The 14,177-nt window shown below is 39.1% G+C and overlaps 1 protein-coding gene across 2 annotated transcripts in view; it reads left to right on the top strand.

Moving 5' to 3' along the window:
* Positions 1 to 7,795, top strand: part of smox (spermine oxidase) — a 15,922-nt gene extending 8,127 nt beyond the window's left edge. For both annotated transcript variants that reach the window (XM_034889826.1, XM_034889823.1), the window contains 5 exons: positions 927 to 1,153; positions 2,529 to 2,702; positions 4,472 to 5,216; positions 6,375 to 6,535; positions 7,593 to 7,795. In XM_034889826.1, the coding sequence (XP_034745717.1) occupies positions 927 to 1,153; positions 2,529 to 2,702; positions 4,472 to 5,216; positions 6,375 to 6,535; positions 7,593 to 7,745 (1,460 nt within the window). In that variant the 3' untranslated portion in view covers positions 7,746 to 7,795. The remainder of the gene's footprint in view (positions 1 to 926; positions 1,154 to 2,528; positions 2,703 to 4,471; positions 5,217 to 6,374; positions 6,536 to 7,592) is intronic.
* Positions 7,796 to 14,177: the final 6,382 nt, after the last annotated feature.

Here is a 14,177-nt window from a genome sequence, read left to right as displayed (position 1 = left end):
TTTGGAAAATGGCTGCAATGAAACAAAGAGTGAAAAATTTAAAGGGGTCTGAATACTTTCCGTACCCACTGTATGTGGGTTTATAGTAATAATTTCCCATAGTTTCTTAGAAACAATGCAGGCGTTTTTACATACCACTGTAATGCAGAGAAGTGAACTGTTCAGTAGTTGGGTAGCTCAAGGGATACTGTTTTTGCGTTTCCCTGTGTGCACAAGACAAATTGCACACTTAGGAGCAAGTATTTCTTCCAAGCATCAATATCAAATTTATCTCAGCTAGATTTACACAAAGCCCAATTTGACTATTGATACAAGAACAAAGAATCTTCTGATATAAGCTGCAGAACTGGTATTAACTTTGATTAGTAAGTAGTGTTCAAATAACTTAGAATAATGTCTAATCAGCCAGCCAGACATAATGGTAATACAAATAATAAAAGATGCTTGACAAATTCTTTCAACTGCAAAAGAACAAACCTGTAGGGAACAGACCTGCTGTGGCACTGATACCGTATCCACATAAAAGAGGTCAGGTTTAAAACATACATACTGCACTGTTATAAGTAAACGTGTATATCAGGCACACAGATAATTGTGTCTGTTATATACATGCCTGTTTATATGCTTATGTAATCATAAGCAAGAGATCGTAAGCATTTAGCAATAACTGTCTGCATGATAATGAATGTTAAAAATATGCCATCAGCATAGTATTGAATTAAAGTAGTTCAAGTGGGCTTAGTGCAGTTAATTGATGTTTTTAATTGATTGATTAATGTTAATTGAGTTGACCTCCTTCTTTAACTGTCCAATTTTCTAACACGCAAGTGTGATTGTGCCTTAAAGCAGACTGTGTTAAAGCAGAGTTCAAAGAGATCCTTTTTTTTCAAACTTACACTGGTCTGAGTTGCTTTCTTTTTTCAAAGGAAAAGCAACTTTGGAGCTTGGAGCCACCTGGATCCATGGTGCCAATGGGAACCCAGTGTACCACCTGGCAGAGGACAACGGGCTGCTGGAGCACACCACAGACAGCGAGAGGAGCGTGGGACGCATCAGCTTGTACACCAAGAATGGTGTGGCTCACTACCAGACCAACGTTGGGAAGAGGATCCCCAAGGACCTGGTGGAGGAGTTTAGTGACCTGTACAACGAGGTGAGGGGACACACGCACACAGAGACACACATGAATGAATGCATGCATGGACAAGAGCACAGTAATACTGCCCCACATCAAAGTATGCTTATGTAAGTTCAAATATGTTGCATAGTAACCAGTAGTAACCTCCTAAAAAACGAATATAAAATAATAATTTATCTTCAGCCATCTTGAGGTGAACCAGTAAAGCATGCTGACTTTAATAAGGAATGGCCATTTTTGTTGGTCCAGTTTTCTGCTCTGTGCTCTCTGGCAGCGTGTTAGAGAATAATTATTATAGTTTAAGTAGGTCACGTCTGGAAAAGCAGTTACAGAGAGAAAGTATGGAACATGATCTTAGGTCCAAAATGACCCACCCATGCTATCTGCTTATGATACATCTTCTTCGAGGAAGTTCACAACCCTAACACCTTTACAGACAGTTTCAACATCCTAAAGACTAGATTACAAAGACTGTCTACATTAATTAGCCCTGTTTAGTCATCTTGTCTACCTTGTTCCAGTTTCCTTTCAGCCATGTAAAATCATCATGCTTTATGTGCATGTTGTCTATACATTTTAAAGCTCTTTGAAACACATTTGCTACTTTGGAGTATATTAATAAAGTTGACTTGACTAGAATTATAAAGCTTCCAAGCTGCTGCCATTTCCAGGGTGGGTTTTTCCAATGGCTGCTGTAATAAAAAGAGAAAAAAAAACGAGACCATGCTTCAGGGAAACCTCATCTTTATCACTCTGTCTGATCTCATTCGGCCATGGCTGACACACGGTTGTCTGCTATTGCCTCTGGCACACTGCAGCCATTACTTATTCTCCACTTGATAATTTACTTTCCTTTTCTATGAATCTGTTAAAATATTTTTTTCCTCTGATTAATCATTTGGTCTATAAAACATCCGAATGATAACAAAAACACTGTCAAAGCCCAAGTTGACGAATTCAGATTGAATATGTAAATTACAAAAACAATGTTATTTTGCATAGGGACACGTACCTATGTAGCATAAACCAATGCAACACACCCCAGCATATATTGCCCAAGCTAATAAACTAAGCTAAGCTAAACTCATCAATAAAAAAAAGACGAAAATACAGACAAAACAATACAAGACACAAACAAATATAATAAAGCACTGATCAAAAGCCCAAAAATACTCTTGTAGCAACGACTGCATTTCTTTTTAAAGAACTTTGTGATTTGTGTCGCCTGTGGGGTTTCTCCAGCATGCTGCAGTTCACCATTTGAAACAAAAAGCAAGTACTGCCTCGATCTGCCCTGAACTAAACTAAACTAAACTGGTGGTTTCTTTTTCTTCCCTCTGCTTCCTCATTCTTCTTCCTCCCGATTCCTCTCCATCTCACCCCCCTTTAGGTGTACGAGCTGACTCAGGAGTTTTTCCAGAATGGGAAGCCAGTTTGTGCTGAGAGCCAGAACAGTGTCGGTGTCTTTACACGAGACGTGGTGCGCAAGAAGATCATGTTGGATCCTGATGATTCTGAGAGCACCAAGAAGCTCAAACTGTCAATGCTTCAACAATACCTCAAGGTGTGTGTGTGTGTGTGTGTGTGTGTGTGTGTGTGTGTGTGTGTGTGTGTGTGTGTGTGTGTTTACGTGGTTGGTTACAAACCTACAAGTCCCTTGGAATGAGAAAGCAGATAATGGACTAACCTGTATCCCTGCTCGCTGGCACTAATATGCCAAGAGTCAAAGCTGCTCTAAGGTGTATCACACGTGTTTTAGGCTACAACATTTGTTGTCACATACAGCAAACATCTCCTCACTATCCGCAAGCCGCCTGTCCCCAGAACACACTGTAAAAAAACGCGTCTCTGTAGACAGCCCAGGATCTACAAACGGCAACAAAAACAAACTGTGCCCACCTTCACCACGAAGCATACACAAACAGTGTTCCAGCGTTCCAGCCAATAACAGACAAGAAGGATTTGGGGTTGGGGGGTTAGTGCACAGCAGCACAGAAAGAAGGGAGAGGGAACGGGATGTGGAGGAGAGAGGGAGGGGCAAGCTAGTCTTGTATGTTTGACAATACTTCGAACGGCAACAAGAAATAACGTCACCCAACATCACAGCATCTTTAATTAGACTTATACTTTTGATAACAAACATTGGTTTTACGATTCCATAGAACTTATAAGCTTTTGTTATTTACTTCCTCCTAACCTATAATCCATATAGATATACTGTATATAGAATGACGTTTCATATTTAAAAGAGAAAATCATCACATTTGAAATAATGCCACCAGCTACTGTTTGACATGTCTGCTTGATAAACGACTTATGACAAAGTAACACAGACCTACAGTCAGCAGCCTATTAGTTCAGTACAAAAACATAAAACGGGGAAAACAGCTAGTCCGGCTCTGTCCGACAGCAACAAATATCTGCCTACCAGTCTCTATGATAATTGATAATAACGTTATATCTGGCTTATTTAGCCATACAAAAACATAATTGGAAAAACAATTCTGTCTTAAGGTGGGTCATTTGTTGGATATTTCATGGCCGGGAGCGGGTATTTTCTGGAGTCTGCTTATTTTATGCCAACTGCTCAGAGTCAGAAAGCAAAAAAGCTCCTAAAATGTCAAAACATTTCTTTTAATGACTAATATTTCACTAACATTGATAAAAAATAATTACTTTTCCTTTGATCAGCTAATGAATTAATCATCATGTCGTCTTAGCACTAAACGATAGAACTCACCCCATGCGTAATGTAAAAATAAAAATAACTGTTCGAGGGAATCCACATTTGAGATTATGTTTTTTTGTTTTTTGTATGATGGAGGTCATAAAAAACATCTAAGAGCTAAAACATAGCATAACAGGTGATCTGTAATAATTAAGAAGGGCATTTTACCTGAGCAGCAGCAACATAAAATTCTTTTCCCCCCCCCATTTGGAGTCCAGACACCAGTTCCGGTGGTGGCTGATGATTCTGAAGAGATTGGCGTTGATGGAGATGGATGGATTTGCACTGAAATGACAGCTGACAGCAACAAAGAGAACTGATTTAAGCACAACAGTTGTGAATGTACAGCCACATGAATGTACCAGGGGCAGAGAGATAGAATCATATTCAAACAGAGGCAGCGGCAATAGAATAGGTGTTGGTGTGTCGCTGTGCTATTGGATACATGAGATCAGCAAATGTCATGATTGACAGCCCCAGACAAGCAAGAAAATAATGTGTGGGAGGAGTGAATGGCAGAATGCATGAGAAACACAACTACAGGCTTAAGCATGGATAGTCTTTCTGACTGAACTTATGCTATAGCTTCCTTTTTCCTGTTTCAGGTGGAGAGTTGTGAAAGCAGCTCTCCCAGTATGGATGAGGTGTCTCTGAGTGAGTTCGGCGAGTGGACCGAGATCCCCGGTGCACATTATGTCATTCCTGAAGGTTTCATGAAGGTTGTGGAGCTCCTGGCCCAGGACATCCCCACATGCACCGTCAGCCTTAGCAAACCGGTCCGCTGCATCCACTGGAGCTACTCAGCCCAGCATAAAGGGTTGATCGCCAAGAGCAGCGACACCCACCAGGACAACAATCACAATGCAAACAACTACAGCTGCCAACCTTGCCAAGACCCTCTCATCCGGGGTCACCCCATTTACGTGGAGTGTGAGGACGAGGAGTGGATCACGGCCGACCATGTAATCGTAACAGCTTCTCTGGGCGTCCTGAAGCAGAACCACGAGGCCATGTTCTCCCCCTCTCTGCCTGAGGACAAAGTGCTCGCTGTTGAGAAGCTGGGCATCAGCACCACCGATAAGATATTCTTAGAGTTTGAAGAGCCCTTCTGGAGCCCGGAGTGCAACAGCATTCAGTTTGTGTGGGAGGATGAGGCTCAGCTAGAACAGCTGGCCTACCCTGAGGAGCTGTGGTACAAGAAGATCTGCAGCTTTGATGTTCTCTACCCGCCCGAGCGCTACGGCTACATGCTGAGCGGCTGGATCTGCGGACAGGAGGCGCTGTACATGGAGCGCTGCGATGACGAAACAGTGGCAGAAACCTGCACTGAGCTGCTGAGGCGCTTCACAGGTCAGCACGCCCATACACAAGGAAACAGAGCTGTGTATTTTAGGCACGTTACCCATCATACAGCTGTATTTTTTCCACACAGGAATAATTCCTTTGGGTCTCATTTATTTCAATCCTTATTTAACCAAAGACAATCTCAAAAATATTCTTTATAAAAAGATTCTTTTATAAGTTGGACTTCTGTTGATTTGTCTGACAGAAAATGAGAGATCCACTTCCGTCTTCAAACTCTTACAAAGAATCAATAACTTACACAATTGTATTGGAAGGCTGAGGCTGAGCTCAGTGACTCATACAAACAGTGACTTGGTTGGGTCATTGCATTACATACAAGGGAAATGGCATAAGCTTCAGCTGTCCATGACAAAAGGATGACAGATAATACAGCTGAATGTGTTTTTGTGTCCAGTGAGCAGTGGCTAACTTGTCCGGTGTCACCACCACAAAAGCAACATTGAGCAGAAGGAGTGATCATATGTTAGATTAGATGAAGAAACACAAAACACACAAATGTGTCACACATGGGTGCTTTTTCCCTGAGGCTTATCCAATGTTGGTTTTACTCGTTACTTAAAACATCATATTTGTGCAACCTAGTTTTTTTTCCTGCTTCAAGGTGCTTCATTGTATGACTAAAAGTTGACTCATTGTTTATGAATAGATAAGAAATGTGCCAATCCTGTAGGAATGACTCATTTTTTCTCTTACCTCTTTGGTAAATGGATTGCCTCAGAATTAGGTCAGTGTGATTGCAGAAACAGTGACTGTCATTTCATGATGAGGTCCATGGACTTCCTATGGATTGCAGACTGTAAATCACACAGAGAAACGTGCACACACACACACACACACACACACACACACACACACACACACACACACCTCATTAAGGTCATGGTGCTTTAATCCCCTCAGCTGTTGATTTAATTACATATAGATTCACTGGTGCCTTTCGGCTCAAAGAGGGTCACAAGTTGATTAGAGTTGGCAGATTGGACGTCCCAGTAAAAGGCCTTAACACATAGCCGCCACATTCTTAGTGGGAACTGGTTTGATTTTGTAATGCAGTAGATTTTGTCGACACCAGACCGTCCATGATCGTCATTACGTTTCTGCCGCTGCTATCTGTACTAACTCCCCCTGTCCATCTGTCCACAGGGAACCCCAACATTCCTAAGCCCTGGCGTGTCCTGCGCTCCTCGTGGGGCAGTAACCCTTTCATCCGAGGCTCCTACTCCTTCACCAGGGTGGGATCCAGCGGTGGGGACTGTGAGCGGCTGGCCATGCCGCTGCCTTATGCCAACAGCACCAAGGCTCCGGTAAGACCACCATCTGACAACACAGGGGGTGGACAATATAATACAAAATACTTTAATTTAATGCAGTTCAGTAGCCCTGAAAATAATTACCCTTGTGTCAGAAAGGTGTCACTCACATTAATGATCATTGTAGTTATTGTTGCTACGGCATTATTTTGTTGCACGTTTCTGTTATTTTGTCCACCACACTGTATGTTGTATTACATTAAATTAATTCAAATTAAGATGAAAAGGGTTCATTTTTCTCTTGCTTTGGGGAACATTCTCTAAAATAAATTATGAAACTTAGAGTCACTAAAAATAGTGTGCAATACCCAATTTTCAAGGTCTTTAATTCCCTAATAATTTCTAAGGTTTTCTGTAAAGAACTATGCAATGTGTTACTAATTTAAGGGGAAATTAAGGCAAATTTCTTGAGATGGTGATTTCAGTTTAGCTAGTTGTGGTGAGTGTCTAACTAGTTGTTGATTCATTGAGGAATTTTCATTCCAATGCTCCATTTAAATCCAATTACATATTGATTCAGTGTCTATTCATTGCACTCTGAATGTTGTAGAAAACTTTAAGTACCTTTACAGCAATATCTTCACTGATGTTTACACCCCCTGCATGTACTCTAAAAGCATCTGGCTAATGCGGCCGTGTCATCACTGCCATGTTACATCGCAGCACATGCAGAGAAAATACAGCTGGTGTCAGTGGGGGTAATGAAGGCTGTTTCCTGGCCAGCAGTCTACATCATGAAATCTGATGAGTTCTGGCTGAAGGGGGAGAATGGCGGGGGGGATTTGTGTGCTCACTTGACACTGTTGAAGGAATGGCGTGACCTCTCCACTGCAGTACTCTAACACTGTCAACTGAAATCTAAAGGCCTCAGGAAAGTTACCACAGACTCCTACATGTAGAACGATAACAAGGAAATCAGTGATGGAAGTAAAAAAAAATCGTGTTGCTCAAGCAGCCAAAAATATGTCAAGATGACACAGACAGCTCTTGTTCTGAATCTGGTTCTCTTCTCTCAGATCTTTAAACCTTTGCACCCCTCCTCCTTCCTCAGCCTCTACAGGTCCTGTTCGCTGGAGAGGCCACCCACAGAAAATACTATTCCACTACCCATGGTGCTTTGCTGTCAGGACAGAGAGAGGCCACTCGTCTAATAGAGATGTACCGGGACTTGTACAGAGCTGAAACCACAAAGCCTAATATGTAAAATAAAATGAACCTCTGACTAGTGATAAAAGAAATACAAAACTGTTGAGTTTTAAGCTTTTTATCTTGATGTTTAAGTTACAAGCATAGCTCGGGCATTATAACATTAATACGTTTGTTTTGTACTGTAGATTTGAATCATGCTACATTTTTATTTGAGATTTAGATTTACTGTTCAAAAGTTGCCAATGGTGCTGTCTTTTCTTGACTTTCATTCTGTCATGTTTTTTAATCATTAATTTAATGTTTATAACAGCATCTGTAATTTAAGTAAAGTTTTTTGTAAGTGCCTTCTTTATGTACTTATTTCAAAAATGATAAAAATGCAAATGAAAAGTTGAAGGTTTTAACAAAATAAAAGTTCTATCATCATCTAACAAGACCATTTAAGTCTTCTCAATTATTCAAATATTAAAAACCACAAGTGTTAGGCATCACATATCTCCTCTTAATCCATTTCTGTCCTAATGAATATTTTCCATAAAAGTACAAGAGCTGTTTCCATACAATCACCCTTTTTGATGCATGAGAGCAAGGCAGAAAGTGAGTGAACATGGGAAAAGAAAAGCTACAATGCTATGATGTATAATGCCAAAGTGACAGATGGTGTTAGAAATAAATTCAACTCTGTCCTCACTTGTGCTAGACCACAGTGTTGCTCCTCTTCAGTGGCAAACACCATTAGAGGCTGAAAATTAGAATCAGAAATACTTTATTGATCCCCAAAGGGAAATTCTGTGTTACAGTTGCACGAAGTATATAAATATCCGAGTAGAAATATAAAGAAAGAAATATAAGGAGTGTGTATATGCACGTATTACCATAGTTAAAGGAATTTTATTTTATTATAGTTGTATTATTATTTACATAATTAAGGAGTTGTAATGGGAAAGATGGGGAACTTCTAATTAGCAACAGAAAACCGTGAGATGTCAACCCCCCTCTACCCCCCTCACCAACGCCAATGCCTTTGAAGATCTACAGTATCTCATTTGCCGACCCCCATACCCCAACCCAAGGGGGCAAGCGAGCATCCACCAAGCATTCCTCCAATGGAGACATTTTGATGCTGACATCACCTGCTGTCAGAATTCCATTGACTGCCATGCATTTTGGCTTCACTTTGACAGTGAATAACTTCACGTCTGAAGCATTTAAAGAATCTATTTTTCCATTTTTTATTTCTAAAGGAACACGACAATGTATGAAAAGCTCTTTCTGTTGCACAGCAGACAAATAACTGTCTAGTCAGGAGAAGCTTGCAGGCAGTTTTGGTTGTTTAAGTTTAATTACTAATGATATAACTAGCATTTTAGTTAGCAATAATTGGCAGCTAGCAGAAGACTTTCAGCTTTCAGACAGGTTACTCACGTCACGTATGCGTCATCAAGCTCAGTTGGAAGCTGCGGAGAAACACTCAGCTATCACCGGAAAAGTGCTTCTAATAGACTTCACTGGTCTCCGTAAAAGTCTACGGCATCACTTTGTCCATTCATTTGACTGTCTATGCACCATCCATGTCACCAATCCTCGCTCACCATTCCCCCCCCCCCCCGCTGAAGTTCACTGACCAGGTAAATGAGCTGCTGGATCCCAAACTAACCCCCGCCCTACTACCATTTTTCCCTACGTTCCCCTGCCACAGTTGACACATTCACCGAAAGGTAAAATGCCAGTCACCTCTTCTCTTTTCCCACTCTACTTATAGAGCTCTGCAGATAGCTTTGAGTTTTTTTGGCCAAATTTTTAAATATCTTCCCAAATAAATGAATGTCGGTCAAATAATTATCTAGAATTTTACATAATTTAATTAGCAACAATGTCCAGTTTACTTATTTTTTTAACCTTTATCAATTCAGGTCAGGTTCACTGAGAGGAACACCCTGACCCCCCTTAAAGGGGCCTGGGATTGATTAAATATCAAGGATTATCAGATGGAAACTTGGTGGATGAAAAGGAACAGAAAGCCCCAAATTCCAGTGTGAGAATGACATGGATCTAAAATTTAACATGCCATTTTTTGGTATTGGTGCAGACAACCCGTGCTATGAAACACTCTGCACTTCTGCATTTACAATGTTACACACACACACACGGTAAAATGTTGGACAACCTCATGTGCAGCCACATTACAGCAATCAGTCAAACAAAAAGAAGTCCATACTCCGGACATAGAAAATCTAAGAACTTTCCGTGTCAGATGTCTTCACTACATATATGCAGTGTGTTCACAGTAGAAAGTTCACAAAATGAAGTATTGTCAAACCACACAGTGTGCATACTAATACTAATATTTATGAGTGGGATGTCAATGTACAGCTGGAAAAAAGAAGTCTTAAATCATATGAAAAACGTTTTGCAGTATATTTGGGATGTTTAATTGGCAGGAAATGATACAATGTGTGCTGGACGTCAATGTGAAAATATGTAGACATATTACAACATCTAGGATTAGTATGCAGTATGGCTCACCTTTTTCATTGGGCTTGGTAACCTCATGTTATTCTCTGCACAGAGGTCTAATCAGCCAAAAGTGAAAACACCTTTGTGGGTTTGCAGGGCCTTTAACAAAGTGTGTGAGACAGCTGTTACTCTTTTTACATCTTAACACGCTTGGAGAATTAGTATTCTGCTTTATTAGTGGAGTTCTGCAAATGATTCTAAAGCAGTTCATCAAAACAGTATACACCGGACGATAAAACAAGTGGGGCATTAAATATATCAGATTAGATAAATAGGGATTTCTAAATACTTAAATTCATGAATGTAAAATAGATTAATTAATACCTATATACAATGTTATCTAAAAGTGCTAATTTCACACTTGCATAGGCTGCCATGACCTGAATGACTAAGAATCTTCACAGACAAACAAATAAAAAAAATAGTCAAATTGACAAATGCATTTATTGATATAGTTATATTGTATGCTCATCAAAACGGAAGGCTTTCCCCTTTTTACTTTTCTATTGCCTGAGTCTATTATGTTTCTGGTGCTCTCTGGAGCCTTGTTGTGGCAAAACATTGGTAATCCACTGTAAGATGTAACATGAGCTTCGTCTGCTTCTGACACATCGTGGGCACAGACACAGGAGAGCCAGCCAATCAAAACTCATGTTACATTTCATGGCACATTAGCAAAAATTTGCCACAACACTTGACAGAGTTTCTCCTATGAGCTCTGAGTAAAGACATGAACACAGCGTGCCTCATTGGACATAGTTAACAATCAATAATTTAATTTGCCACTGTGTGCAATTTCGGGAATGCTACTTTGGTGAAATCAACTTGAGACAAACTCATAGTGCTGATATATAACGTTGCTATGGGCAACATAAGCATACGACTGCAGACAGAGCCACATTAGCAACCATGTTTGTTAATGTTTCCTTATAAAATGTCTGGGGTGGTCTGTGGCTCACCCAGTAAGAGCATTCATCGGTCGGCTGAGTCCTGCAGTGGCCTGGGTTTGATTCCAACCTGCTGCGTGTCTATCCACTGTCACTTTAATAGAGGGAAAAAGCCCCCATAAAAAACTGCTTTTAAACTATACCTGCATTGCCTACTATGTTAATTAAATTATGTAAAATTCTAGATAATTATTTGCAGAGCTCTATAAGTGGAGTGGGAAAATGTCACTTTGCAATTTGGGCAAATCGTATATATATATACAGTGTATATATATATATATATATATATATATATATATATATATATATATATATATATATATATATATATATATATATATATATATATACATATATATATATATATATATATATACATACATATATATATATACATACATACAGGCTCATACTATATGTCTTTAGTATGCTTTTTAAGTATGAGTGTTTTATTTTCTTTCTTCTTTTCTTTTTCAGTAATAAATAACCAATGAATTAGACACAATATACCTTTTCAAACTGCAGATGGTGTATCAAAGCAGGAAAAGAGCAGGTGTAATTGATTACATTAAAGCCGACCTACTGGAGAACCTAATGGTACCAAGCCATTGTAAACTAAATTTGCGTCACCTGCTTGTGTGTGTGTGTGTGTGTGTGTGCGTGTGTTTGAGTTTGTGTGTGTCTGTGTGTGTCCTGCAGTGTGTCCAACTGCAGGATAGATTTCTGCTGCCACCCAAATACACTGGAGGTGAATTTAATTTCTTTTGTGATGCTTAAAGCATGCACAGCTTTACTTCATTCAACATCAGTGTGTAAAGGCTTCCTTTCACAATATGCAGTGTTTTTGGCCCTCTTGAACCTCAGCATTGTGTTGTGAGTGCAGAGGTTTTTTCAGATTGCATATGAAATTCAACAGAAAACAGATCTTTTAAGACAACATGTCATGGTTCTGTATAGTCCACATATCTCACTGTGAACTGGTGTTTGTGGCAGTTAGCTCAAGAATGAATTTACACATTTTTACATTTTTTAAAATAGCTGAAAGTATGAACAAATACAATTTAAAGCAATTTTTATTGATGACAACAAATGAGTGAAAACGAGTAGTAAACATTTCCATCTATTGCAGTCATCGCAGAAGGCTGATCATCTTTTGGGAACATTTTTTATTTTTTTTTATTTTGTCGTTATAGCAACATGGATGAAGTTCATGGGTCAATTGGCGTACCTGTCGATGACAGCCAGAAATGAAAAAGATTACACAAGACAAACTGCACACTTAATTGCCCAGATAAGTGTTGAGGTAATGTGTAAAATACTATTCAGATGAATGGGCAGAGTACAATCATTCATACATAAGTTATGTACAGAGAGGTACATAAACACTCAGACACTGTTTTTCAATTGCACAGTATGATACATTATATGGAACTGCAACAGAAGAAGAATACGAAATGATTTAAATTATGAAATGATAAAATAAACACAAGGAAGCACCTTGGTTTATAAGTGATGCTTCAGTTTCTGAATCAAAGTAAATTGCTTAGAAATTATTCTGCTTTATATTTGGAGAGGCAGAGATTGGAGATGTGAGTCAAAAATTATTCTTGGCACCTCTAATCTGCGGTTTACCTCTTTAGCAGGTCCATTTTCACAATGGAGCAAATGTACGGTTGGAGTGTGAAATCTACAGTATAATGCAAAATTAAAACAAAGACAATAACAAATACAAAGGTGAGCATAAGGTCATAGGTAATGAACCAAAAAAGCACTTGAATGTAATTGAATCAGTTTCAATGTTTAACTTCCCAACTGAAGAGAAACTGTACTTCTGCTCAGTGAAGTTCCTATGCAATCGCTGTATTTCCAAAATTGTCCTCCCAGGAAACCAAACATGTAAGCAAACGATCGCTTTCATACCACAACAGCCAGCACCGCCAGGCATCCTGCTGACAGGAACCAGCGTCGGGTCTGACTAAACCAATGACCGACGGGCCGATAAAAGTGTTCAGGAAAAAAAGTGCATCATATTTTGTCAAATACTGAGAAATAGCTGAACATTAAAAACAACACTCTTATAATAAACATTTGAAATATCTTCTTTTTTTTCACTAGTGCAACAACAGACTGGATAAAATAAAGAGAAACATTATTAACCTGCAGGCAATCAAAGCTCTTTAAACATCTAATAATTTTCTTGTCACAGTAGCAGAACAGTTAAGAAGGCAACTTAATGATTGATGCTTGAACACAAACATGCCAACATTATACACATCGCTCTTTTTTTATAGAAATAAATAGCTGAATTATCATCTTTATCCTCTTATATAATTTCCATCTCTATATGACTCTGATGCACATTTAATATAAAGTATCTAATACACAACTGCATTTCAACACTACTAGTATACATAATATAATTCTCTATATTTATCTTTCATTCAACTTTGGGAAAAAAATGCTTACAGAATGAAGACCTGTAAACTTCAACTTTTTCCACTCATAAGTATGACCTTAATATTATATAACATCAAATGTTGGTCCTTTTTTTCTTCTTGTTTTTGTTTGATTTTTTACAAACATTATGTACAGAGTAGCAGATAGCGAAGGCAGGATTGTCTAAAACGTAAAATAAACAAGTGCTTTGTGTTTTCTCTATTGTGTCAGACAAGTTTTACACCTTTCCCACAAACCGACTTCCCTCAAATGAATCATTATCAGTGTAGGATAATAATATTCAGTACTGGAAGAACAAGAAGAAATGGACACCGACAACCATTCTCACACATTCACCTGGAACACCATTACTACAATAAGCAGCTACACAAGTCCTCATAAACATTTTTTGTCAATAAAGCAGAGAACCCTCAAAAAGATCAGCTTACAGCTCTCCGCGTCAGTGACTTTTTGAATTTTTAAAAGCCCCCTATGACAGGCGCCTGCTCAGCATTCCTGGAAACTATCACTGTGCTCTGTTGCACACTCCGCTCACAAACATGTGTTGTGAAGACAAATGGGGTGTG

Source organism: Etheostoma cragini, chromosome 2, assembly GCF_013103735.1.
Source record: "Etheostoma cragini isolate CJK2018 chromosome 2, CSU_Ecrag_1.0, whole genome shotgun sequence".
Classification (NCBI taxonomy): domain Eukaryota; kingdom Metazoa; phylum Chordata; class Actinopteri; order Perciformes; family Percidae; genus Etheostoma; species Etheostoma cragini.
The sequence above is the reverse complement of the archived record's forward strand: the minus strand, read 5'-3'. Positions and strand labels throughout refer to the sequence as shown.